Genomic DNA, 23,805 nt, shown 5'->3' on the forward strand with positions numbered 1-23,805 from the left:
TAAAATGGAATACAAATCCAAAGTTTTCTCCACAAAGTAGGGGGGCGACTGTCCCCTCTCGCCCCCTAAACGCTGCTACTGTACCGGCACATGAAAGAATTCCTGTGGGACAAAATGTCGGCACCTTAACGTCACAGAAAACCACAGAAGTGGTTATGGGAGTACAATAATAATAATAATAATAATAATAATAATAATAATAATAATAATAATAATAATAATAATAATAATAATAATAATAATCCTTCCATCAATTTACCCTCCAGGGTTGGGTGTTCCCTCGGACGCAGAGAGGGATCCCACCTATACCGCCTCAAGGACAGTGTCCTGGAGCGTGAGACTTTGGGTTTTGTTTATGTCGCACCGATACAGATAAGTCTTATGGCGACGATGGGATAGGGAAGGTTTGGGAGTGAGAAGGAAGTGGCTGTGGGCTTCAGTTAGGTACCATCCCGGCATTTTCCTGGAGGAGAAGTGGGAAACCACGGAAAACCATCTTCAAGGCTGCCGACAGTGGGATTCAATCCCACTATCTTCCGGATGAAAGTGGGTTCGAACCCCACTGTCGGCAGCTCTGAAGATGGTTTTACGTCGTTTTCCATTTTCACGCCTAGAAATTACTCTCCTTAGCCGTTCCTATCACATCGTCGTCATAAGACGGCATGACGTAAAGCAAATTGTTACAAAAGTAATCGACAAATGAAACACGAACGATAAATGAGAATGTATATATTTCCTATATCCTCCTTCGTCATACTTATAAAGCAGTATTTACTATGTCGCTAGCACATCTGTTGTGCACCACGGATGGAACGGCAAGCGAGGCACACATTCAGTACTGTTGCTCCGTCCTCCGCTCGCGTGTCGAAGCACCGATTGGTTTCCCAGCAACAGTTTACTACCGGAGAATACCGGAGGGAGCGCTCACTCGCACTACCGATTGCAATCATAGGAGCAACTGCTCCGTTCCCAGCTCTATTCGCAACAGTAGCTTCGAGTGTAAGGACTTAGTGGGCTGTAATTTCAAACTTACGTCCATGAATGTAGGCGCCCTATAAAAATCGTTACCGGTACCTACATAAACAAAAATTGATCTATATCACCGATATTCCATACAATACCCCTTAACAAAGAACGTATAGTCATTCAGAATAATAAATGCATCCTCTCATTTGTTATCAAGAAAATGCAATTATATCGACATATAATACATACCCCATATACCTGTAGGTATAAACCCTGTAGATACAACAAACAATATATCTTAATAGGTTCAGTTGTTTCTCAGAAAAGTGCAGGCCCTACCTGTGCAGAACTTACACAGTACATACACTTCGTTCATTATTATTATTATCATTATTATGGAAATATTCCCATTATATTGGCGCTAGAATACAGTAGTTTGAAGTTAAATTTGAATTCGCTTTTAATTTCTGGACATATGTAAAAAACGCGAAAGACGTGCAGAAGTAAAGGATGATTATTTACGAGTGGACGGAGGAGTTCAAGCGGTTCAAGTCTGTAAGTGCTGCGCTGTAAAACATGGCACAAATGACTCGTAAACACCGGTCCCACGGTGTAGGTGGCAACGCGTCCGCCTGTCACCCGGCGGCCCCGGGTTCGATTCCTGGCCGGTTCAGAGTTTTTTATTTAAATTATTAATATCCCTGGTCTGGGGACTGGGTGTTTGTGTCATCCTTAAAGTTCCTTTCATCGCATTCAACACTTTACCCTACCGCCATTTACATAATACACGCAGGTTTCCTCACATATGGTGCAAGTTGAGGCAAAAGATCTTCAAAGGTCGACGCCCCGAACATATAGCATTAAAAAAAGTTAAAGAAGGAGTGTAGTTTCGCGCAATAACTGCGACAAGTTATAAATTCATATGAGAATGCTCGTTCATTCCTCCCGTAGGAAGTTCACACTACGCGCTTGTCATTCAATGTTTTTTTTTTTTTTTTTTGCTAGTTGTTTTACGTCGCACTGACACAGATAGGTCTTATGGCGACGATGGGACAGGAAAGGGTTAGGAGTGGGAAGGAAGCGGCCGTAGCCTTAATTAAGGTACAGCCCCAGCATTTGCCTGGTGTGAAAATGGGAAACTACGGGAAACCACTTTCAGGGCTGCCGACAGTGGGGTTCGAACCCACTATCTCCCGAATACTGGACACTGGCCGCACTTAAGCGACTGCAGTTATCGAGTTCGATCATTCAATGTTTGTACGTAAGAATGCTATCTGTATTATCGTCCAATAATAAGGGTACCGGTATAAACTGAGGGACCTAGTTTCTCACGATAATAGTAACAAGTTATAAATTCCTGTGAAAATGCTCGTTCATTTCTCCCGTACCAAGTTCACACTACGCGCTTGACATTCAATCGGAGGTTCGGATACATAATTACGTTTCTACGTAAGAATGCTATCCGTAATATCGCCAAATATTTAAGGTATTAACTGAGGGGCCTAGTTTCGCACAATAGTTGCGACAAGTTATAAGTTCCTGAAAAAATGCTCGTTCATTTCTCCCGTACCAAGTTCACACTACGCGCTTGACATTCAATCGGAGGTTCTGTTACATAATTATTGTGTTTGTACGTAAGAATGCTATCTGTAATATCGCCAAATAACTAAAGTATTAACGGAGGGGCGTAGTTTCTCACATTAACAGCGACAAGTTATAAATTCCTGTACAAATGCTCGTTCATTTCTCCCGTACCAAGTTTAAACTACGCGCTTGTAATTCAATCGGAGGTTCTCCGGAGGCACCGATTGAAAGCGCCCGGAGCCTCCGCTCCGTAAACAACCGCTCCGTTAACAGCGCTAATTTGAAGGCATGGATATCTGCGACAGCGGTTCTGTGGCGAGGGGGCTAGTAAACGACCCTAGCGGTTCGACATTGAACTTCAATGTGACCACTTCAATAGCGTCTTATGGGCTTTATTTATAATAAAGAGGAAAAGCGCACAATGTGCAGGAAAAAAAAAAAAAAAAAAGTTAACAATAGTTATTAGCATAGTACCGCACTGCAAAGCATTTTCAATGAGCACTTCCTTTCACTGCATATCATTGCGTGATATCGATCACAGCTTCTGTTGCACAAAGCACAAACACAGGTGACGTCTGGATCGTGATATTTGCTGGTCATGCACACCTTGAAGTGGAAGCCATGAACAGCGTAGCGTGTCATTAATGTCTCAGCTCATAGTTCCCTTGTTGCCAATCGCTGTAGATCATAGCGTCTGTAGCGTAGAACTCTGACCATATTCCATTTTTCTTTTTCCAAAGCACTTCCATGAGGCCTTTATATTCAGGAGTTGGTGGCAAAAGTAGCTGTAGGCGTAATTCCTCAATGAAGAAAGGTTCCCTGGTGAGCTCGTATGCGAGTCGAGACGGTGTGAATTTGGAAAGGCATAATATTTTTTTCAGAAAAGTGGCTTTCACTTTCTCAATCTGTTCCAGATTTCTCTGGGTGCAGTGTATCCAAATTAATTCTAGTCCATTTGTTATGATAGGAGTGATTTTAATTTTGAATAATTTCATTGCTGCTCCAATTGATATTCTATTGATGAGTTTTATGTCGTTCATCGCCTTGATAGTCGTGTTTGCTTTGTCTTCTATGTGTTTTCTGAATATGATGCCACGTGTTTGTAAGGTCATGCCGAGATATTTGAAGTGTGACACTGCTGTTAGTTTCTTTTCTTGCTAGAAGAAAGAGGCCTGTGGTCCCCCTTTTCTGAAGCTCATGGACACAATCTTTTTCTCGTTAACTTGTAGTTCATTTTCCTTTGTCCATTGCACCAATTGATCGAAGGCAATCTGCAATTCTACCTGGTCTGTTGATGTTATTACCATATCATCTGCATAGATATATAGGCGTACCTTTTCTGATGATATTGCTTGAACTACGTCAGCTGTTGCTGCAATGAAGAGCAGAGGGCTCGGTGGATCTCCTTGGAGTACCCTGTTTGTTTGATGAATTGGTCGTGAGATATTTATACCGTCACTGATGATTATGCTGTTGTCGTGAAGTATGTTTTGAATAATTCGCAATAGATAGTTCTTTCTTCCAACCAATTGCTGTAGTTTCTCTATTATTAATTTCCGACTGATTGAATCGAAAGCTTTCGTGTAATCTATAAATATTGCATGTAGTTTTTGTTCTGGATTTGAAAAGGTAGTCTGTATGTCGTTGAGTAGGCAGGTAGGGGCCTAATGGCTTGGATTGTGCTTCTATTTTTCCTATTATGTTTGTAAGCCTCTTGCATAGTAATTTAGTCAGTAACTTGAACATCGTGCATTCCAGGGCGATTCCCCTGTATGAGTAAGGATCCCCAGTGTCTCCATTCCCTTTGTATAACATTTTGACCGTAGATTTCCTCCAACTGTCCGGAATATTGCTCTGCTCTAGGCATCCGTTAAGAAGATTGATTATTTCACCTTTCATTTCAGGCCATATTTCTTTAATATGCTCACCGTATATAGAGTCGGGTCCACTTGATTTGTTGTTCCGGATACTTGTTATGACCTCCGCTACTTCTTCCTCCGTAAAAGGTTCGACGTTCGTGACATCACTTGCCATTTCCAGCTCAGGGCGTGTTTCTCTATCTTGAACTACTTTGCGTAGATGTTCCTCCCAAACATCTGTTGAAATGCATCTAGGAAATGTTGGTTGCCGTGTATTTAGCGGTTTATATGGGTTCTGTTCTGTTTCACGCATCAGTTCACTTTCTTCTTTTTGGTGATGCTCTTTTTTGCTTCCCTCACTAGGCGTTTATAGATTCTTCGTAGTTGCGCATACTTCGAACTGTTTGTCTCTGGGCTTTATTTCAAGGCCTTGTGTTATAATGCAGGTAACGGATATGAGAATAATAGTTGGTCAAGGCTGATTTCACTTGTCACAGATGACTTAACTGTATATTTCTCTGGAAGTATAGCAGTTATCTGCATATAAGTGAATTAAACGTGAATTGCAAAGCTCAACAAAGTAGAAGAGAATTACACCGTGTGTATATTTGTATGGTCGAGGAACAACACACAGGTTATAAATTCTTAAGAAGCCCTGTTCACTATTTCGGGTTTACTTTTGAAGGGGTTGGCTTGTTGTTCTTTAATGTTCGTATTCATTTGTTTGGAATGGTGGGTCTTGGGCATATTGTGCGAGGTTCATTCCGTGGATTGCGGGTTTTCTCGAAGATTTTCTTAATTAGGTAATTCGTACGGTGCACTGTGTCCACAGCTTTAAACAATTTGCTAATGAAGTTGGAGTCTCAGTCATTTACCGTTGCGAGTTTTATGTATCTCAATAAGGAATTTAATATCGTACTGTACGGAAATAAGGTAAGTTAAGATTTCCATACTTCAGCCGATGATAGGCTGTAGATATTAAATATTACCCACCAACCATTCTTAACCCTAGAAAAAAGAACGTGGTATACCAGGAAGGTTAGGACTAACGCGTAGTCATTTTGACGAAGAAATTTGTTGGTATGTAAAAATGTCTTACCGGTATTGCTACATATTTATGTATTTTACATGATGATCAGTCAATCAGTCAATACTGATCTGCATTTAGGGCAGTCGCCCAGGTGGCAGATTCCCTATCTGTTGCTTTCCTAGCCTTTTCCGAAATGATATACCAGAGAAAATGCATTTCTTTGATAGAAACTTGTCAGCATACACAAACATTTTAACCACATTCATCGTCCGTATTTATTAAGTGAAAGTGAGGTGTATTTACGGTATTTAAAGTCATTTTTGCAAATATAGAAAAGCAGCTTGATTTGTTCTGGGTGATTTCCGACAAAAGAGTATCATTACAAAAATGTTACAAAGTTTGGGCTGGGAAGACTGGAGAAAGGAGACGAGCTGCTCGACTAAGTGGTATGTTCCGAGCTGTCAGTGGAGAAATGGCATGGAATGACATCAGTTGACGAATAAGTTTGAGTGGTGTCTTTACGAGTATGAAAGATCACAATATGAAGATAAAGTTGGAAATAAAGAGGACAAGTTGGGGCAAATATTCGTTTATAAGAAGGGGAGTTAGGGATTGGAATAATTTACCAAGGGAGACAATAAATTTCCAATGTCGTTGCAGTCATTTCAGAAAAGGCTACGAAAACAACAGAGATTGTATCTGCCACCTGGGCGACTGCCCTAAATGCAGATCAGTAGTGACTGATTGATTTCCTCATGCAACACAGGATTCGGTACGAATGTGCCCACTGGTCACAAGTCCTATAAGAATAACACAAAACTTCATATCATCAATGTGTTCTATGACTTCACCATATGCCTCAGACTTTCCTCTTTTATCTTCAAGATTACGATTAACTTCGGATCTCTCGACCAACCTTTGACTCTTATTCTCTCTTCTTTATTTTGATTATATACGATTTTTCGCTATCGTCTAATTATAACCGCCAGACTGTCAACTTTATTTTTATAGCAATCTTACTACTTGTTGTATAACAATCTGTTGTTTTATCCATTGCACTTATTTTAGCAACCTTCTAATGTTAATTTTGTTAATACGTCCACTATTACATCTCATCACATTGTATTTTTTAAACCATCATTGTTAATTTTAATGTTATTTTACTTCGAATCTCCTCAAGATTTAAAAATTCATTTCATTATTACATGTTATTTAGACACTTATTTTCAATCTAAGGTTAAGACTATGGCTGATGATGTCTTCAGGGAAGGTGAAACATGTACCATTATAAGTTAAAAAATGTATGTAAATTATCCAAGACTAGACTTTGTATTGATTAGGTAGTCTAATAAATAACTTACTGTTATTATTTCAATGCTCCAGATTTGCCATGAGTTTTCTTCTTGTCTCGAAGGAGATTTTCCATGGGTGTTCTTCCTCTCTGCAATGTCAAAACCTTTCTTGTAATCAAGAAGAACGCAATACAGCTTTCCTTTTAGGTGTCTCAGGGCCTCTTCCTTGTTGTCCATTAACCCTACACTGCATAGTGTAGCGTTTTCGCTACATAATATTCTTCTTCTTGTAGTCCAGTAAAATGCTAAAAAATGGCAAACCTAACTATATACATAATATCTTTGAAATCTGTACTTCCAGAAATTATGCTACAGGGGGCTAAGGGCAATGATTTTCTCCATCTATGTGCTATGTTATCTTAGCCTGAGGCAGTTGGACATGTGTCATGGCGGCTGTACATGCATGAGTAGCATTGAAATATAATTCTAGGTGATTTGCTGACGATTGAAGTTTAACAAAAATACTGCACTATCCACAATATACTTATCTTTTGGCGTAAATGTCTAATGATGTTTAATTTACAATATTTGTTACTAAAAAGTCATGAAATATGAGTGTAGCGTTTTTGCTACATCATGCAGCTAATCATTTATTTTCAGATGCATGTTTGAAGGCGAAGGGCAGCAATGACTTGAAGTACTTATTGATAGTGTTCTATTTAATGATTAATGCTGCAAGATTTAAGTCCTAATAATAACAACAACAACAATAATAATAATAATCATATATATTGTAATTTATATTGTGTTTTCTCAACATGGTTTTGTTAACCTTTATCAAATATATTCATAATTCCTTTTGACATAAATGTCTTATATCTCGGAATCACCTGAAAATATGCATTACTTGAAGGTAGTTTGACAAAAGTGTAATCCTAGCAACTCTGCAGGCTGTGATGTAAGGTACGGATGGATGGCCAGACAATGTCACCTAGTAACCGTGCAGGCTGTGATGTAAGGTGTGGATGAATGGCCAGACATTGTTACGTAGGAACCGTGCAGACTGTGGTGTAAGGTATGGATGGCTGGCCAGACAATGTTACCTAGGAACCGTGCAGGCTGTGATGTGAAGTATGGATGGATGGATGGCCAAGCAATGTTACCCAGCAAACATGCAATCTATGTTTTGGGGTGGTGGTCATCTGAAATTAGCAGCCGTTGATGGATGGTCATGACCGAGCAGCACTGCATTTGAAAAATAATGCAGATTGTTTCAAAGGCTATTGCTTCAATTGAACTGCGGATATGACCTACCCATTTGAGCAAGCTATTATTTTCCAATTCCTTCAATGTAATAAATCTCTTTTAATTGTTTAAAAATAATTTTATTAGTTGTTATTCTATGTTATTATAAGTAATAAACAGTAATTCTACTCATATACTATACTGGGTAACAATGCATGATGTAGCGTTTTTGCACATTCCTGAATTTTTCCCTTTTTGCCTACGAGTATGATCAAATACATCAAAAATATGTTGTCAATGTGATGTTACATATCTAATCTCCCTATAATAATATTTTCACGTCAGAGTTGTGGGTGTAAATAAATTCATGCAGTGTAGGGTTAAGTTTCCTTCCTTTGTGTCAGGTTTTTGGTTTCTTGTGTGAGGCTGTTGGTTATTAGTCTGGTGAAAGTTTTAAATATATCACTCTTCAAAGCTATGCTTCTGTAAGAGTTTGGGTCGCCAATGTTACGGCTGCCTGTATATAGGACTTTAATTATAGTTTTCCTCATGCTTTCATGCATTTGTTCAGTAGCGATGTCCCCGGAGTGCAAGTATAATTCCGAGGACTGTTTGTGGTAACGGTGAATGATTTCATGTAGATTCCATACAGTTATGTCTGAAATCGTTCATAGCTGAAGAATGGTTGTTTTTGATGGCATTTAGATTTTCCTGATACAATTTAAATTCCTATTGGTTTGTCCAATATAGGAATTACAAGATTGACAATTAATTACTTAAATTTTTGCGTTAAGATATTATTAATGGAGTACACTTGTAAGCATACAAAGAAGGCTATCAGAAATGGCTCCAGACAAAGGCTGATGCAGACAGGGAATTGTACGTGGATGAAAGAAACAGGGTGAAATAAATAGTTGTTGAATCCAAAAATATGTCGTGGGAAGATATTGGTAATAACCCAGAAAGGCTAGGTCAGGCACCTGGGAAACCTTTATGGCCGGTAATAAAGAATCTTAGGAAGGGAGGGAGAAAGAAAATGAACAGTGTTTTGGGTAGTTCAGGTGAACTCATAATAGATCCCGGGGAATCATTGGACAGGTAGAAGGAATATTTTTAAAATCATCTCAATGTAAAATAAAATATTCCTGATGGTGTCACAAACAACCAAGCTCATGAGGAGGAGGAAAATGATGTTGGTGAAATTACACTTGAGAAAGTGGAAAAGGTCGTAAATAAACTCCATTTTTCATAAAGAAAAGCAGGATTGGATGAAATTAGACTTGAAATGTTGAAGTATAGTGGGTAGGCAGGGATGAAATGGCTTCATATTCGTAGTAATAAGATTAGCATGGAGTGTTGGTAAGGTACCTTCAGATTGGACAAAAGCAGTAATTGCACCTATCTATAAGCAAGGGAACAGGAAGGATTGCCATAACTATTGAGGTATCTCATTGATTAGTACACCAGGCAAGTATTCACTGGCATCTTGGATGGGAGGGTGCGGTCAGTCGTTGAGAGGAAGTTGGATAAAAACCAGTGTGGTTTGAGACCAGAGGGGCTGTCAGTATAAGATTTTCCGTATGCGCCATGTAAATGAAAAATGCTCTGAGAGGAATATACAGTTATGCTTTTGTTTCGTAGATCTAGTGAGAACATGTGACAGAGCATGTGGAAAAGGTGTTCGCCATACTGGGGGACTATGCGATTAAAGGTAGATCATTAATATCAGTCAAAGGCATTTATGTTGACAATTGCGCTACAGTGAGAATTGTTGGTAGAATGAGTTCTTGGTTCAGGGTACTTACAGGGGTTAGACAAGGCTATAATCTTTCACCTTCATTGTTTGTAGTTTACATGGGTCACCTGCTGAAAGGTATACAGTGGCAGGGAGGGACTCAGTCAGACGGAACTGTAGTGAGTAGTCCGGTATATACTGATGACTTGGTCTTAATGGCAGATTGTGTCGAAAGCCTGCAGTCTTATATCTTGGAATTTGAAAATAGGTGCAACGAGTATTGTATGAAAATTAGCCTTTCGAAGACTAAGTTGATGTCAGTAGGTAAGAAATTCAAGAGAATTGAATGTCAGATTGGTGATACAAAGCTGGAACAGGTAGATAATTTCAAGTATTTAGGATGTGTTCTCCCAGGATGGTAATATAGTAAGATTGAATCAAGGTGCAGTAAAGCTAATGCAGTGAGCACGAACTTGCCATCAACAGTATTCTGCAAAAACAAGTCAGTTTCCGGAAGAAGCTATCCATACATAGGTCTGTTTTCAGACCAAGTTTGCTGTTATGTGTACAGGAAGGGATGAACACATGGTTTTGCAGGATCAGGTATTTTTGTTATGGTCTGTGAAGAGGAGCTTCATGCGAGCACGGAGATAGGCTGGTTGAGAACTTTTAAGAAGATTATGCAACAGCAAAGGGTATGAAGTGTGCGTTATTCCTGCAGGCGAAGCCACCCGAGCCGTGTGTAAGATGGTGTGACATGGTCAGCATAATGAAGTCCACTGATAAATCCTACACAAGCATTCTGAGCACACTGTAACTTCCTTCCCCAGTCCACTCCTAGGTTGTTGTAAACTATATCACACTAATCAAAATGAGGTAATGCGGGTGATTCAACAAGAATTTTCTTTAGTTTTAAAGGGAAAGTGAATGTGTATTTACTGAGACAGTGTATATTTTTCTAGACACAGATATAGTTTGGGCAGACCAGGAGAGATGTTCATTAAATATTATGCCAAGATTTCTTACATATTGGCTATACTGCATGGGAGTACAACTTATGGACACCTGTCATAACACTAATCAATTCAGTTTGCAAAGTAATTTAGGGTAACCAATAATTATTACCTGGGATTTTGATGGGTCTAATTTTAATCCATGATTTCTGGTCCATATAGCTATGGCCATCAAGTCTTCATTCACGTGAAGTTTTTCTGGGTGTAAGTTTTCCGGTTTGCTGTGTATATATATCTGTAAATCATCTGCATATAAGTTGTATTTACAGTGTTTTAATCCAGAAGCTATGCCACTTATATACAAAGAGAAAAATAGAGGGCCCAGTACAGATCCTTGTTGTAGTCCTACGTCAAACATATGCCAATCTGAATATTTGGTGTTGTTATTAAGTAGTGAACTAAGTATCTCTAGGCCTAGGGTAGAGAAAGTGAAATCTGTTTACAAACAAATAAGGGTATAAAATCTCCAGGATGAGGACATTAGACAGAAGTGCATGGATATGACTAGTGAGAAGTTTCAAGCAGTAGACAGTAAGCAGGGGCAGGATACAGAAAGAGAATGGGTCGACTACAGGGATGCTGTAGTAGAAACAGCAAGGGAATGCCTAGGAATACCTGTGTGTAAAGATGGGAAAAGGTGAACATCTTGGTGGAATGACGAAGTGAGAGCAGCTTGTAAACGTAAAAAGGAGGCTTATCAGAATTGGCTGAAAACAAATAGTTGTTGGATCAAAAAAGAAGTCGTGGGAAGATTTTGGTAATAACCTGGAAAGGCTAGGTCAAGCAGCAGTGAAACATTTCTGGACAGTAATAAAGAATTAAAGGAAGGGAGGGTAAAAGGAAATGAACAGTGTTTTGAGTAAGTCAGGTGAACTCATAATAGATCCGAGGGAATCACTGAAGAAGTGGAGGGAATATTTTGAACATCTTCTCAACCTAAAAGGAAATCTTCCTTGTGGTGTTGCCAAGAGCCAAGCTCATGGGGAGGAGGAAAATGGTGTTGGTGAAATTACACTTGAGGAAGTGGAAAGGATGGTAAATAAACTCCATTGTTATAAAGCAGCAGGAATAGATTAAAGTAGACCTGAAATGGTGAAATATAGTGGCAAGGCAGGGATGAAATGGCTTCATAGAGTAGTAAGACTAGCATGGAGTGTTGGTAAGGTACCTTCAGATTGGACAAAAGCGGTAATTGCACCTATCTCTAAGCAAGGGAACAGGAAGGATTGCAACAACTATCGAGGTATCTCATTGATTAGTGTACCAGGCAAAGTCTTCACTGACATCTTGGAAAAGATGGTGCGATCAGTAGTTGAGAGGAAGTTGGATAAAAACCAGTGTGGTTTCAGACCAGAGAGAGGCTGTCAGGATGAGGTTTTCAGTATGCGCCAGGTAGTTGAAAAATGCTACGAGAGGAATAGGCAGTTGTGTTTGTTTCGTAGATCTAGAGAAAGCACATGACAGGGTACCGAGGGAGAAGATGTTCGCTATACTGGGGGACTATGGAATTAAAGGTAGATTTTAAAATCAATCACAGGCATTTATGTTGACAATTGGGCTTCAGTGCGAATTGATGGTTGAATGAGTTTTTGTTTCAGTGTACTTACAGGGGTTAGACAAGGCTATAATCTTTCACCTTTGCTGTTCGTAGTTTACATGGATCATCTGCTGAAAGGTATAAAATGGCGGGGAGGGATTCAGTTAGGTGTAAATGTAGTAAGCAGTCTGGCCTATGCTGACGACTTGGTCTTAATGGCAGATTGTGCTGAAAGCCTGCAGTCTAATATCTTGGAACTTGAAAATAGGTGCCATGAGTATGGTATGAAAATTAGCCTTTCGAAGATTAAATTGATGTCAGTAGGTGAGAAATTCAACAGAATTCAATGTCAGATTGGTGATACAAAGCTAGAACAGGTTGATAATTACAAGTATTTAGGCTGTGTGTGCTCCCAGGATGGTAATATAGTAAGTGAGATTGAATCAAGGTGTCGTAAGGCTAATGCAGTGAGCTCACAGTTGCGATCAACAGTATTCTGTGAGAAGGTAGGTAGCTCCCAGATGAAAATATCTTTACATCGGTTTGTTTTCAGACCAACTTCGCTTTACGAGAGCGAAAGCTGGGTGGTCTCAGGATGTCTTATTCCAAGGTTCTTAAACACTACTAAAGGTTGGGACCAACGCGAGACGAGCTGCTATTGGTTAACGAAATGACGTCACAGTAGGAGCAAAGCAACCTAGCCCAGAGCGCGCAGATCAGTAGGAATCTCATAATACCAGCAAAGATTACAGTATCTCAGAACTAACTGCAGACCAGATAAAGTTTACTGCTGTAATAAGATTGAAAGGGAGTACAGCATAGTAAGTTTTCATTATTTCTGTTACGAATAAGGCGTAAATGTAACGTGGCGGCACACTGACCAATGGTTGAAATTTATTAACAAATCCAAGTTCCTGTATTTAGTTTGAGGAAGGTTACGCGCTCTCAAATATTTACCATGAATATTTAGAGATATGAAATGTTTGTAATATTAAATGTTGACAGCAGAACTTCCGTAATTGAACTACCGTATGTTAACATACGATATACTGACTCACTTCCGTAGGTATCGAGTTTAAAGCTCAACACATATAACAGCAGCAGAAGTAAGTTCATATTCAAAACCATGCATAGATAGTCCTACTTTTTAAAATTAAAGAATAAGAAAGAACAGTAAAAACACTTAATTAGATGTCATGAAGTGGCTGCTTTTGAAGATGAAATCCACTGTCGTGCCTTTCGCCGATGAGCTGTTCAGTCCTTGCCCGAATGTTCATTTGTCGTATGCGTATAAATGTTCTCGTTCTAACACATCTTTACTATTTCTGGTGGCACAGCGGGGAATTTACTGCTAATTATTTGACACACTTTGCGTATAATATTAGGTATGCGTGACAGTTCAGCACATCCGTGAGTGTCCGTGATCTGTTCTCCATTTTTTGCTCCGAGGACTGTGGAACTGACGAATTTCTCAGGAATAATTGTGCACTTCCTGGGCTACTACTGTAATTGCTACCGGGAAGGTTCTTTGTAGGTACTGCATCTTTTTTCAGGATCTTCTTGGGAGGTAAATGCAGTAATTCTGCTCTTAAATCGCAAACATAACTGGCGTTAGTAAAATGCCGCGAACACACAGTAGAAGTAGCTACATAGAAGAAACCCTTCCTTTTACATTTTTATATCCAAACTTTTTGCAGGTCTGAAGCTTTAGGAAGTGAATGATACACAATATCTGTTCCTTTCATCTTGCTGCTGTATGACAGACAGCCAGTTACTGCACATCCAGGCATTGTTGTCAGTTATTTCGAACAGACATCATCTGCTTTAGCCTAACAAATTTAAGAAATGTTATTCACACTCAAAATTTTGCAAAATGACACGCAAATATATACACTACTAAGATTCTATGAACACACAGAAATTTCACACACAAATATATACACCCACCTCTGGGGCGTAGTGGTTAGTGTGATTAGCTGCCACCCCCGGAGGCCCGGGTTCGATTCCTGGCTCTGCCACGAAATTTGAAAAGTGGTACGAGGGCTGGAACGGGTTCTACTCAGCTTCGGAAGGTCAGCTGAGCAGAGGTGGGTTCGATTCCCACCTCAGCCATCCTGGAAGTGGTTTTCCGTGGTTTCCACTTCTCCTCCAGGCAAATGGGGGATGGTAACTAACTTATGGTCACGGTCGCTTCCCTCCCTTCTAATCTTCCCATCCCCCCGCAAGGCACCTGTTCAGCATAGCAGGTGAGGCCGCCTAGGAGAGGCACTGGTCATCCTCCCCAGTTGTATCCCTGACCCAGAGTCAAGTTCCAGGACACTGCCCTTGAGGCGGTAGAGGTGGGATCCCTCGCTTAGTCCGAGGGAAAATCCAACCCTGGAGGGTAACCAGATTAAGAAAGAAGAAAAAAATCTATGCTACAATGATACTATGAACACAGAAATTTCATTCCTGCTACTATTACACTCTTCACGCAACTAACAAAAAGAAAATAAGTGCACCTTACTGCACGAAACACAGCAACTTAACATAGATCTCACAGAAACGAACTACGACACACACACTACGCAATATACAGTAGGCCACTATATAAACCAATAGCAATATACGCAAAGAAACTACGCATAGTTATTGCATGGAAATCTTTTCTTTATAAGACAGACAGCGATAAACAATGAAATGAGATACACGTGCGGTTGTATCCTACAGTCACGGTGCTCCTGTGATGACGTCACGAGCAGGACGAGGGAAAACTAACATCTACTGCGCAGCCAATCTTGACCACCCATGATCTTATTCATAAGATAGAAGTTACAGACATGAAATTAGCGAGAACGATTGCTGGTACAAACAGGTGGAAACAATGGCAGGAGGGTACTTGGAATGAGGAGATAAATCCTAATTTAGGATTGAGTTCGATGGATGAAGCTGTATGCATAAACCGGCTTCGGTGGTGGGGTAATGTGAGGCGAATGGAGGAGGATAGGTTACCTGGGAAAATAATGGACTCTTTTATGGAGGGTAAGAGAAGTAGAGGGAGACCAAGACGATGATGGTTAGACTCAGTTTCTAAGGATTTAAAGATAAGAGGTATAGAACTAAATGATGCCTCAGCACTGGTTGAAAATAGAGGATTCTTGTGACGATTAGTATATTCACAGAGGTTTGCAAACTGAATGCTGAAAGGTATAACAATCGTTAATGGTAATGTATGTATATGTATGAATGTTATTAAGTACACACTACCAGCAATCGGTGAGATAGGATCTGATCCACTGGAGTGCACTCGTGGAGAAATTTAAACTATTTAATTTGGATATAAGTATGTGTCTGTCAACAGTGTCGAAAGCTTTACTAGAGTCCAATAATGCTAGAAATATCAGTTCTTTATTGTCCATAGCTTGCCTCATGTCATCAGTCACATGTGTTACTGCACTGCAAGTGCTGTGTCTAATTTTTAACAAGTCAGTGGAATTCACTGAACAGGCACTTGCAGCATGAAATACATTGTCCCTGATGTTGGTTGGTAGAGACTTCAACGGCCAGGACACAGAGATTATGAAGGAGGGGTTGTAAAAGTAGTGGCGTTTAGGGGCATGGTCTTGTTTTCTGGTCAGGGTAGGACATGAGGTGCGAAAATGTGATGAAAGTTTCTTGGGAATTTGCAGGGAGATAGAAATTATGAAGACATGATAATGTGTATCTTTTAATTTGGGCTCACATCCTTTTTGCTTACACTGTAAATTGTGTTCAGTGGGCTAGAATATTTTTGGGTACCATTCTAGAACAGTCCAATCACAATTCTCCAATGGGAGTGAAGAATAGAGAATGATAATTTTAACATGAAGTTACAAGATTATTGTACTGATGTGTTATTTTTTTTTTGTGCACGAGTTAGAAACAGTTATGATTTTTTTATCACCTCCACAAAAAACAAAAAAGCAAATAGTAATATATATATATTGGTAGTAATGTTTCATGGTTTTAAATCTTAGGGATGTTCTGATTTTCGGTATTTCTGTACTATTTGTTGATGTATCAGAACATTATCCTCTCTTATATCATCACAGTCTGGTTCTATGTCTAAATGGTTAGCATGCTGGCGTTTGGTGACAGGGATCCCAGGTTTGATTCACGGCACCATTTGTTAATGTCTCTGGCATGGGGGCAGGGTGTATATGTTGTATTCATCATAATTTAATCCTCGTCATGACGCGCAGGTCGCCCATGGACGACCTACACCTGGCGAGTTGAACTTGTCCTCGGGCACTCCCGGCATTGAAGGCCTTATGCCCTTTCATTTCACCTCACCACAGATTTTTCAAGGTCACTTACTGTCTCTGAAAATGATACCAATTAGTTAGTAGGACTTAAAACCAATAACATTTGAATCATGGAATTGTACACCCACCTATAATACCAATGTAATGGTCTGTCATTGGACATTATAAATTTTCCAGCTATCTCATTCTTGGTTGCCTGCGCTTCGTCCCTATGTGCTAAGTTGGGCTCGTCAGTTGGTACTTAGCACACCCACTTAGCCCAACTTAGCACATAGGGGCAAAATGCAAGCAACCAAGAATGAGATAGCTGGAAAATTTATAATGTCCAATGACAGACCATTATATTGGTATTATAAATTTACTCATTCAGGACAAATATTTCATGTTCCCTATGGGAATCAACATCTGTATCACCCACTTATAGATGGTGTGCGAGATCTTTTTTTTTTTTTCATTTTTTTCCCTGAGGGCGATGTTGTGCCATCTTGTGGGAACGATGTTATACTGTACTACTTTGGAAAATAAATTATGGAAGGTTTTGTAGATGTCAGTCATCTATAACTTGAGTTAACTGCAGAACAACGACCAAGTTCTTCTTGCTACTTTGGGGGTTCTGATGAAAATAAGAGACTTTTATTGAATTTATTAAAATGTGAAAACTTCACTACTTGTAAGTGAGGAGCAACCTGTTTACAGATTTTGGAAAATACACAGTTCAAAGAAGATAGGGGAATATGTCTTTGAACATATATCGTTCTCCACAAAACAATACCTCACACCCAGGTATATTACCAACGAAACCTTTATTCTTTACTGTTGAAGTATACAAAAGGACTCTATAATCCATTAGCTATTAGTTAGGTATCAGTAAGATATTAGTGTTGATTAGGAGGAGAACTCATCCTTCATACTTATGCAAAAGGACATCGATGGATTCGCGTTCATTTTCAGGACACCAACGTAAATGTCCAAATATGGGCAAAACAAAGTGATAACAGTCCCTCAGGGTGGATTTTTATCACAGTTTGAGAGCTTCAGTATGGTGCATGTCCTCCACAACCATTTATCACAGCTTGGCACCTACGCGGCATGCTCCGTATAAGTCGATGGTGGTCACGTTGCCGTATCAGGTCCCATTTTTCAATGAGAGCCTGTTCTAGGTCTTGGAGAGTTGGAACAGGACACCCACAAACACTTCCGTCAAGCCTAACCCACATATGCTTGATGGTATTAAGGTCGGGACTCACTGCTGGCCATTCCATGTCTTCGTTGTCCAGTTCTCGCAGGACAGCTCTGGTGATGTGCGCTACATGAGCCCTGGCATTGTCGTGCATGAGTACGAATTCAGCACCAACACCGTATGCAGCAACCAACACATGCAGTAGCGGTATCTGCTCGACGTATCCCGCAGTGGTAAGATAACCACGGACGACAACTAGATCCGTATGGCCATCAATACTGATACCACCCCTCACCGTCACAGAACCTTGTGTCGGAATTGGTCACCTTCTTGGACAACATTTGACACTTACTCCTAACCATAGCTTCTCCATATACGTTGATGTCCTTCACGCTGTGTCAGGGAAAATCTGGACTCGTCTGTGAACAACACAGGTCTCCATTGGTGAAGTTGCTAGTCGACGTGGGTATGGGCAAACAGAAGGTGAGCTGCGCAATGTTGCTGCGTTTAACGGGCACTCTAACAGGACATCTGGGTCTTAAGGACACTTTCCTTAACCTGTTCCTTACTGTCTTATTAGACACTGTGACTCCAGTGATCCTCTTGGGATCTTGTTGGAGTTCTCTGGCAGTTGCTGAACGATGCCTGAACACACAAGTGGTCAGATATTGGTATTCCTGTGGAGTTGTTATGTGTTCACGACCTTGTTCAACCCTCCTTGTAGACTGGCCTGTCTCATTGTAGCGATTCCACGAGCGTTGAATAACTGACGGAGAGACACTGAGATCCACAGCAATACGGCGGAAAATCCTTCCTTCCTGGGTCAAAGGGACAGCCCTTGCGATTTGAACCTTGTTAAGATGTCCCATGGATTGTGCTGGTTTAAGTACAATGTGCTTAAATGACCGCAGTAGTCTGTGTACCCCACAACGACATAGACGCACCAGTATTCACTTTGTTTTGAGGGGTCACCTTACAGTTTAATGTGTGGCTACGCCTACAGATGGAATATAACTTCGATTTGACATACCCTGAGTAGCTAAGGTCTCAAGGTATGCTGTACGACCATTGGAACCCCATGTACCAAATTAACGTTCACATACGATACGCTACAAAACGTGTTACCGTAATTGATGTGAAATTTTAGTTTGGATAAGATCATAAATGTCTCTAAAAGGACTATGGTTTGAATTTGGGTGTGGATTAATAAAGACCCAATATATTGTCGTTGCCAGGACAAAACCTCCTATGTGATGATATTTTTTGAGATATCCTGACCCGCAGCACATATATTATGAAGAGCGAGAATGCCTTGACAATATTCACACAATATTGCACCTTAGATGACAGAATCTTACCGGCCAAAGTTCTAAGCTAAAATATTTCACATAGGAGGTTCTGTCCCGGCAGTGATGATATATTTTAAGCCTGTCAGTTCCTGTTAATATTTCTTGAGTTTTCTACATGCAAACAAAAAACTCAGCACTGAGATCGCAAATGGTATATTGGTAACTCAGCATTTCAAAACGTTAACGAATAACCTGTGATAGCTCATACAAGGAAAAACTTTCTTAAGAAACGAAATTTGCTCATGTGATGTGTAGGTATCCCTATTAGAAAGATGGAAATCCAGCTTTTAATGTTGAATTAAATGCCTTTGAGGTGTGTTCGAGGGTTTAAAATTTATACCGTCTGTTTGACCAACTTAAATTTTCTACTATTTTACATTAAGTGTGAAGCATTGCATTGTTTGAGTTGAACTGTGGGTAATAGTAGGTGCAGAAATAAAGTGAACTGAACCCGTGTAGTGTTGTCTAAAGTTGTTCAATGACAAATACATAGGCCAGGTCATGAATAAATAGTTAATGAATGTATTTGATGAGAAGGTTGCTCTTAGGGAAAATTTGATTCAAAGAAGTAAAATACACCCATATTTGGCTCAGATTAAAGTCCAGGGTATGTGATGTATAAAATCCTTTGGAGATTTGGGTCATTCAGCTGTCAGTTTGCATTTAGCAGATAGTGTCTTCAAACCCTACTGTTGGCAGCCCTGGACATAGTTTTCTGTGGTTTCCCATTTTGACACCAGTCAAATGCTGCATGACAGTTGCTTTGTTACCACTCCTAGCCCTTTTCTATCCCACATCACCACAGGATGTATTTGTTTTGGTGCTATAAATAAAATGTGTATGGTTTGGGTATAGAGGCCAAAGCATAATGAAGAGATTAAAGTACGTGTAGTGAGTACCACAGGGCAGGGTTCTACGGAGACGTATTTCAAAAGGTTCAATGGGCAATAAAAAAGGGCTTTCACCATGTGCATGCTAATGAATCCCGACCAAGTGGTGGAAGATAATTTCTCAGTGAAAATGTTGATATCTGAGGTTCAGTTTCCAGAAAAGGGACTATGGTCTGAAGGCCCAAACAACAGTAACAGTGCTTATGCTCATGTTTCAGTGTGAGGCCAGTGGAAGGTATTCACATCCCCAGCAGCATCCAAACCTGCACATTCTATTTAAAATGGACTTGGAGGTAAAGATAAAAAAGGAACCAGTCTATGTTGAGGAAACAGCAAGTACTTCATGTGTAAGTATCAATACAGATAGCTTTATAGTGATTAGAATTTAACCTTTAAAAGTTGACTGGGTTTGACTGTTTACATAACACTACTTATATCTGTAGTTCAGGATATATAACAGTACATTGCTGTTTATACTTAAGGTATATATAGGGGGATATTTTTATACTAATCTCAAATCGACTAAGTTCTATTTATATGATTACATAAACAGAGGAAATGCAGAGTTTGTAAGTATGGATCTTATTTGATGCACAGCATCTGAAAGCTGATTTCATTGGTAATATTGTGAAGACGAATTGGGTTTCTCTTCATCCCTTTTTGAACTGTTATTGCACTCAGCACAGTTCCTTGTAATCTCTGACATATGTAGATTATAGTTCCTCTGGTTCCTCGTCTTATCAGCAAAAATGCTAGTCTAAGTAGTTCATGTGGTAGAGAGCTTGCACATTAAATCCCTGATCCATCTGATGGTATTAAAGATGCTGAAATACACCAATCTCTTGTGGGCCAAATTTTTATCATCTTAGAGTTTTGAAATCTGGAAAGCCAGTTTGTGGGAGATAAAATTAGTAATAATAACAACTAGATGATTAGAACTGCATTCCAGAATTTATGACCAGCTACTTTGTGGATGTGATATAGCTCAGGAGTTGCTGAAAGTTTAATATTGTAATCATATTATATTGTCTTCAGCTGGAAAATATCATCCTTTTCGAAAAATGTTTAATTAATCAGACAAAAAGGACACTACATATTTCACCTTTCCATATACCATGGAATATATACAGAATTGGTCCATTATAGTGCAGTCATATTAATCGTGAAGCTCACAGAAGGTTTATGTGGGAAAGCTTGGTTGCTTGCTGCCTGGAGTACACTTGAATGTTCCACTGAGTCAAATGCCTTGCTGTATTCATCTGAAGCTATGTACAGTGGTGTATTGTACTCCTGTGTCTTCTCAATATACATTTGCATTTGTAGATGTCTCTATGATTTGGTTGAGGGTGTGAATATGGTCAGAGCGGAAACCCGCTTGTTCACATGGTTGGTTCTCATCCAGTCTTTTCGTCAGCATTCATGTTAATATGTTTGCAAACAGTTTTTACAAACTGGCCATAAGGCTTATTGGTCTGTAATTGTTGAGATCATTTCTTGATCCTTTCTTGTATAGTGAGATAATTGTGCTTGACTTCCATTGCTCTGGAATGATTTCTGTTTCCTTTATCTTATTGAAATTTAACATGATTCATTGCAGTAGAAGTTCTGCTCCCTCTTTTATGAACTCATTCCAGATGCCATTTTCACCGGGAGTTTTGCTGTTCTTGATTTCTGCAATTGCACTCCTTACTTTGCTTGGCAGTGTAGAGGGAATGTGCTCTCTGATGTCTTGCTTCATTGCCATTGTTGTATTCAGGTGGGAGCTTGCATATAGTGTTCTGCAGAAAATTGTTTGTTCTTCTAATATTTCTGTTCTCTTTGTTGTACTGTTCCCTGATGTTTTCTTGGCTCTCAGAAATGCAGGAAAAGGGAAAAAGCCTAACTTAAAGATGAAATATGGTTGGTTAAAAACTGGAACAGGGGAAAAACACAAAAGGAGAAAATGATATTATGGGATAATGTCCCTTATTACTACAATTTGATCCATTACAATGCTGAGAATTCTATTGTTTGTATGAGATGCATGGTTTCTGTGTACCGAACATTGTCAAAAGCTCCTGCAAATGTCAATGTAAAAAGGCAGCTTTTTAGTGATAGATATCTGTACTGATGGACAAATATTGTTACAACTTATTTTGTAACTATCGTTGATTTACCTATTCCAAAACCGTAATGTTATGAGGGCATTAGTCCAGAGGACACAGAAATTTATTTCTCGCCCTCACTTCTTAGCCTTTCTAGGCATTTCCTACGTATTGATACCAGAGAGATTCCACAGTATCCTTCTATATGGTTCATCTTGGTCTTGTTTGCTATGGGATTGGCAACAACTGTAACCTTTTTGAATTTCACAGGAAGCATCCAAGAAGTAAGAGTTTGTTAAATAGGGTCATGCAGTAACCTTGAATTTTCTTGAGTATTGTTTTATTATGCTGTTATCAGTAACACATGGTCCAGGCTTTTCTAGTTATGTAGTGCCTTCATTACATCACCAAACTAATGTTTCGTCAAACTATTTCCTTCTTGTTACCTGAAGTCCAGTTTTCTGGAGTGAGTTGCCGTACTAAACTGCATATTGAGGACTAGCAGTATTTACAAAGTGTGCCTTGAGTGGTTTCTGTGATAAGAGTTCATCCAGAACTTGCTTTGGCTTTTGAAAATTCTTATTTGTATGATGATCTGAGATATTTGTAGCATGAGATCCGTATTTCCTTAAGGTAGAAATTTCCAGATTTTTCCATTATTAATTTTTTGTATTAATCTGTCTTCTCTTGGGACCACCTAGGAACGAAATGTACGGTAGTAGAAAGGGAGGAAAACAGCTGTAGTTAATTTCTTCTGATTCAGTCAAGAAGTTATAATTGATTTGTTTATTTGTTCCACTGAGTGTTCATTATTTTGAACCTGACAATACAAGATAACATATGGGGCGTTTCTGTCACCTGACAATACAAGACATGCGGCATGATGTGTACCTCCTGATGATATCAGGCGTTCTACTGCTCGACAATATAATACAAAATGTAAGACATAGGGGAAAATCCTACCATTTGACAGTACATCTAAGATATGAAGGAGGCTATTTACAATAGAAGACGCGGGGAGGATTTTAACCTTGTGAACCAGTAATAATGCCCACATAATAAATAAATAAAATTCTTAACAGAAGAATACTTATAATTGTTTGTTATTACCATGGAGAAGATCAGAAAACCAAAATCAAGAAACAATCTCCAACATTTCCTGCAATTAAGATAATAAAATAGTGTCTAATATCACAGACATATCTACTCGTTTAACATAATTCCAATTAACAATCCTTCCCAAAAGCAAAACCTCCCCTGTATTTTATATTGTCTATAAGTTGAAACCCTCCCCATGTCTTGTATTGTAAATAGCCTCCTTCATATCTTAAATGTACTGTCAAATGGTAGGATCTTTCCCCTATATTGTACATCTTGTATTATATTGTCAAGCAGTAGAATCCCTTATATTGTCAGGAGGTTTTCATCCTGCCCCATGTCTTGTATTTTCAGAAGACAGAAAACCTCCTCTGTATCTTAGATAGTATTGTCAGGAGGTAGACACCCTGCCCCAAGTCTTGTATTGTCAGGAAAAAGAAACCCTTCCCCCATGTACTGCATTATATTGTCAGGTGACAGGAAACCTCCCCATGTCTTATATATTGTCAGGAGATGGAAACCTGCCCTAACATGTTAAAATTGTTAACAATATTATATTTTAAAGAGAATGAAAACTTCCCTCACATCTGTGTTTCATAATATTATTGTATTAATATTACTGTTGTGTTCCTTGGCTGAATTGTCAGCTTACTGTTTATG

At 39.3% G+C, this 23,805-nt stretch overlaps 1 protein-coding gene across 2 annotated transcripts in view; it reads left to right on the forward strand.

Moving 5' to 3' along the window:
• Positions 1-4,817: 4,817 nt before the first annotated feature.
• LOC136866931 (gastrula zinc finger protein XlCGF8.2DB-like) overlaps positions 4,818-23,805 on the forward strand; it is a 79,091-nt gene continuing 60,103 nt past the window's right edge. The window contains exons 1-2 of one of the 2 annotated variants that reach the window (XM_068226932.1): positions 4,818-4,855; positions 20,182-20,310. In XM_068226932.1, the coding sequence (XP_068083033.1) occupies positions 4,850-4,855; positions 20,182-20,310 (135 nt within the window). In that variant the 5' untranslated portion in view covers positions 4,818-4,849. Of the gene's footprint in view, positions 4,856-5,170; positions 5,343-20,181; positions 20,311-23,805 lie in introns of those variants that run through there. The other variant, XM_067144022.2, reaches the window with a different exon arrangement.

This window comes from Anabrus simplex, chromosome 3 (assembly GCF_040414725.1).
Source record: "Anabrus simplex isolate iqAnaSimp1 chromosome 3, ASM4041472v1, whole genome shotgun sequence".
Lineage (NCBI taxonomy): Eukaryota > Metazoa > Arthropoda > Insecta > Orthoptera > Tettigoniidae > Anabrus > Anabrus simplex.